The sequence below is a fragment of the Octopus bimaculoides genome, chromosome 11 (assembly GCF_001194135.2).
Source record: "Octopus bimaculoides isolate UCB-OBI-ISO-001 chromosome 11, ASM119413v2, whole genome shotgun sequence".
Classification (NCBI taxonomy): domain Eukaryota; kingdom Metazoa; phylum Mollusca; class Cephalopoda; order Octopoda; family Octopodidae; genus Octopus; species Octopus bimaculoides.
The window spans coordinates 6,966,750-6,968,722 of NC_068991.1; the positions used below are offsets into that span (position 1 = coordinate 6,966,750).

Sequence of the window (1,973 nt, forward strand, 5' to 3'; positions counted from 1 at the left end):
GAAGGGCATCCAACACTAGAAACCGTGGTGGTGGTGGCGGTGTGTGTGTGTGTGTGTGTGTGTGTGTGCATGTGTCCTTATGTTTGTGTTTGTGCCCCCTACTGTCTGACAACTGGTGTTTGTTTGTTTACATCCCCCATACCATAGCAGTTTGGCAAAAGAGACTGATGGAGTAAGTACTAGACTTGAAAAAAAATAAGCACCAGGGTCACAAGGCAGTACTCCAGCATGGCCACAGTCCAATAACTGAAACAAGCAAAAGATAAAAGACGAACTGTAACAACTTACCAAGAGCGATGGGAATGTCAGTCCACTGAAGTGGATATTTCTGACTTGGGGAACCTTCTTCATCAATAAAGATGGACATTTCATTTCTTCCGAGAGTAATTTGATTATCAGACAATTTAGCAACAAGAGGTTCACTTCTCTTACCTCCAAGAGAGAACAGTTCTTTTAAGTTTCCATCATTTACCTAAGAAGGAAAAAAAAAATATTTTTGAAACAATATATTAGCCTCAATATTTCTCTAGTTTTTCGGGCCTTGTGCCTAGAGTGGAAAAGAATACTTCTCTAGTAAACCTTGGGAGAGGCATTATGCCGCTAATAAACACATGCACTGGTTTGGTCCTGCTTGGCCCTCTGTGAGCCTCAGTCTTCTTACAGCTGAATCTCAGACAGACAATTGATCTTACTGACCTTGTTATACACGACATATTTTGGTAGTAGTTGGTGGCATGCGTCACTTCTAAGTTATACACGAATGCCATCAACTACCACCGAAATGTCCCTCTTGCACACTGCCCCCCTTGTACAAATGTCCCTCTTGCACAAATGTCCCTTTTGCACAAAGTAAGAAGCAAACAAGAGCAAGAAATAAATGGACATTAAATATTGAAACTCGTTAACTTACTTTTATCACAAAATATTCTCGTTTGAATCCGACAAATATGGAATCGTTACACCAACTCATGGCTCGTGGTGTGTCGTAAAGCGATAAATCAGGCTGGAAAGGCAAAATTATTCAATATTATTATATCATTAATTAATTACTGTATTTGATGGTACATAAAATGCACCATTTTCTGTCCAAATTCACAGACGCAAAGTGGGGGGGGGGCAGAAGAAGAAGAAGAAGAAGATGATGATGATGATGATGATTAAATAAAGAATAAGTCCTGGGGTCGATTTCTTCGTCTAAAAAACCCTTTAAGGTGGTGCTCCAGCATGGCCAGAATCAAAAATGACTGAAACAAGTAAAAGAATAGGAGAGTTAAAAACAGTGGACTTACCTGCATTTCTTTAAATTCACGATTTCTCCAGTAATACAACTGAAAAAGATAATTTCACCATTACATTGATATTGGGAATGATTTTGAAAACTGGGAAATTAAAAAGAAAAGTACAAAAGCATTTGCTGGTAAAAAAATAAATAAATAACAGCAACAACCACTGGCACCAACATTGCCACCACCACCACCACCATCATCTAACATCCATGTTTCATGCTCTGACGGGTTGGATAGTTTGATGGGATCCAAAAGGCCCAGCAATTGCATTGTACTCTGATGTCTGCATTGCTATGGTTTACATGGCTTCTTAATGTCAAATACAGACAAGATTGAAAGAGAATGTTTAAAACAACCCCTTCAATTGCATTGAAGCAAGCAAGGGTCTTATTAAGAAACTGACTGTAAATATCATCACCACCATCATCATCATCATCATCCTCATCGTTTAACATCCACTCTCCATGCTGGTATGAGTTGGATGGTTTGACACAGGGAGCTGTCCGGACTCCAGCTGTCTGTTATGGCATAGTTCCTACAGCTGGAAGCCCTTCTTAACATCAACCACTTGACAGAGATTTCTGGGTGCTTTTTACATGTCACCATCACGGGTGCGTTTACGCAGCACCAACACAGGTGTGTTAATGCAGCACCAGCACAGGTGCTTTCTAAGTGGCACCAACACCT

At 40.2% G+C, this 1,973-nt stretch overlaps 1 protein-coding gene across 1 annotated transcript in view; it reads right to left on the reverse strand.

Annotated features, from left to right (window-relative positions):
• LOC106877150 (vam6/Vps39-like protein) overlaps positions 1 to 1,973 on the reverse strand; it is a 72,552-nt gene that overhangs the window by 60,474 nt on the left and 10,105 nt on the right. Inside the window, exons 6-8 of the mRNA XM_014925961.2 lie at positions 1,290 to 1,328; positions 911 to 1,003; positions 289 to 472 (exon numbers count right to left, since the gene is read on the reverse strand). Of these exons, the coding sequence (XP_014781447.1) occupies positions 289 to 472; positions 911 to 1,003; positions 1,290 to 1,328 (316 nt within the window). The remainder of the gene's footprint in view (positions 1 to 288; positions 473 to 910; positions 1,004 to 1,289; positions 1,329 to 1,973) is intronic.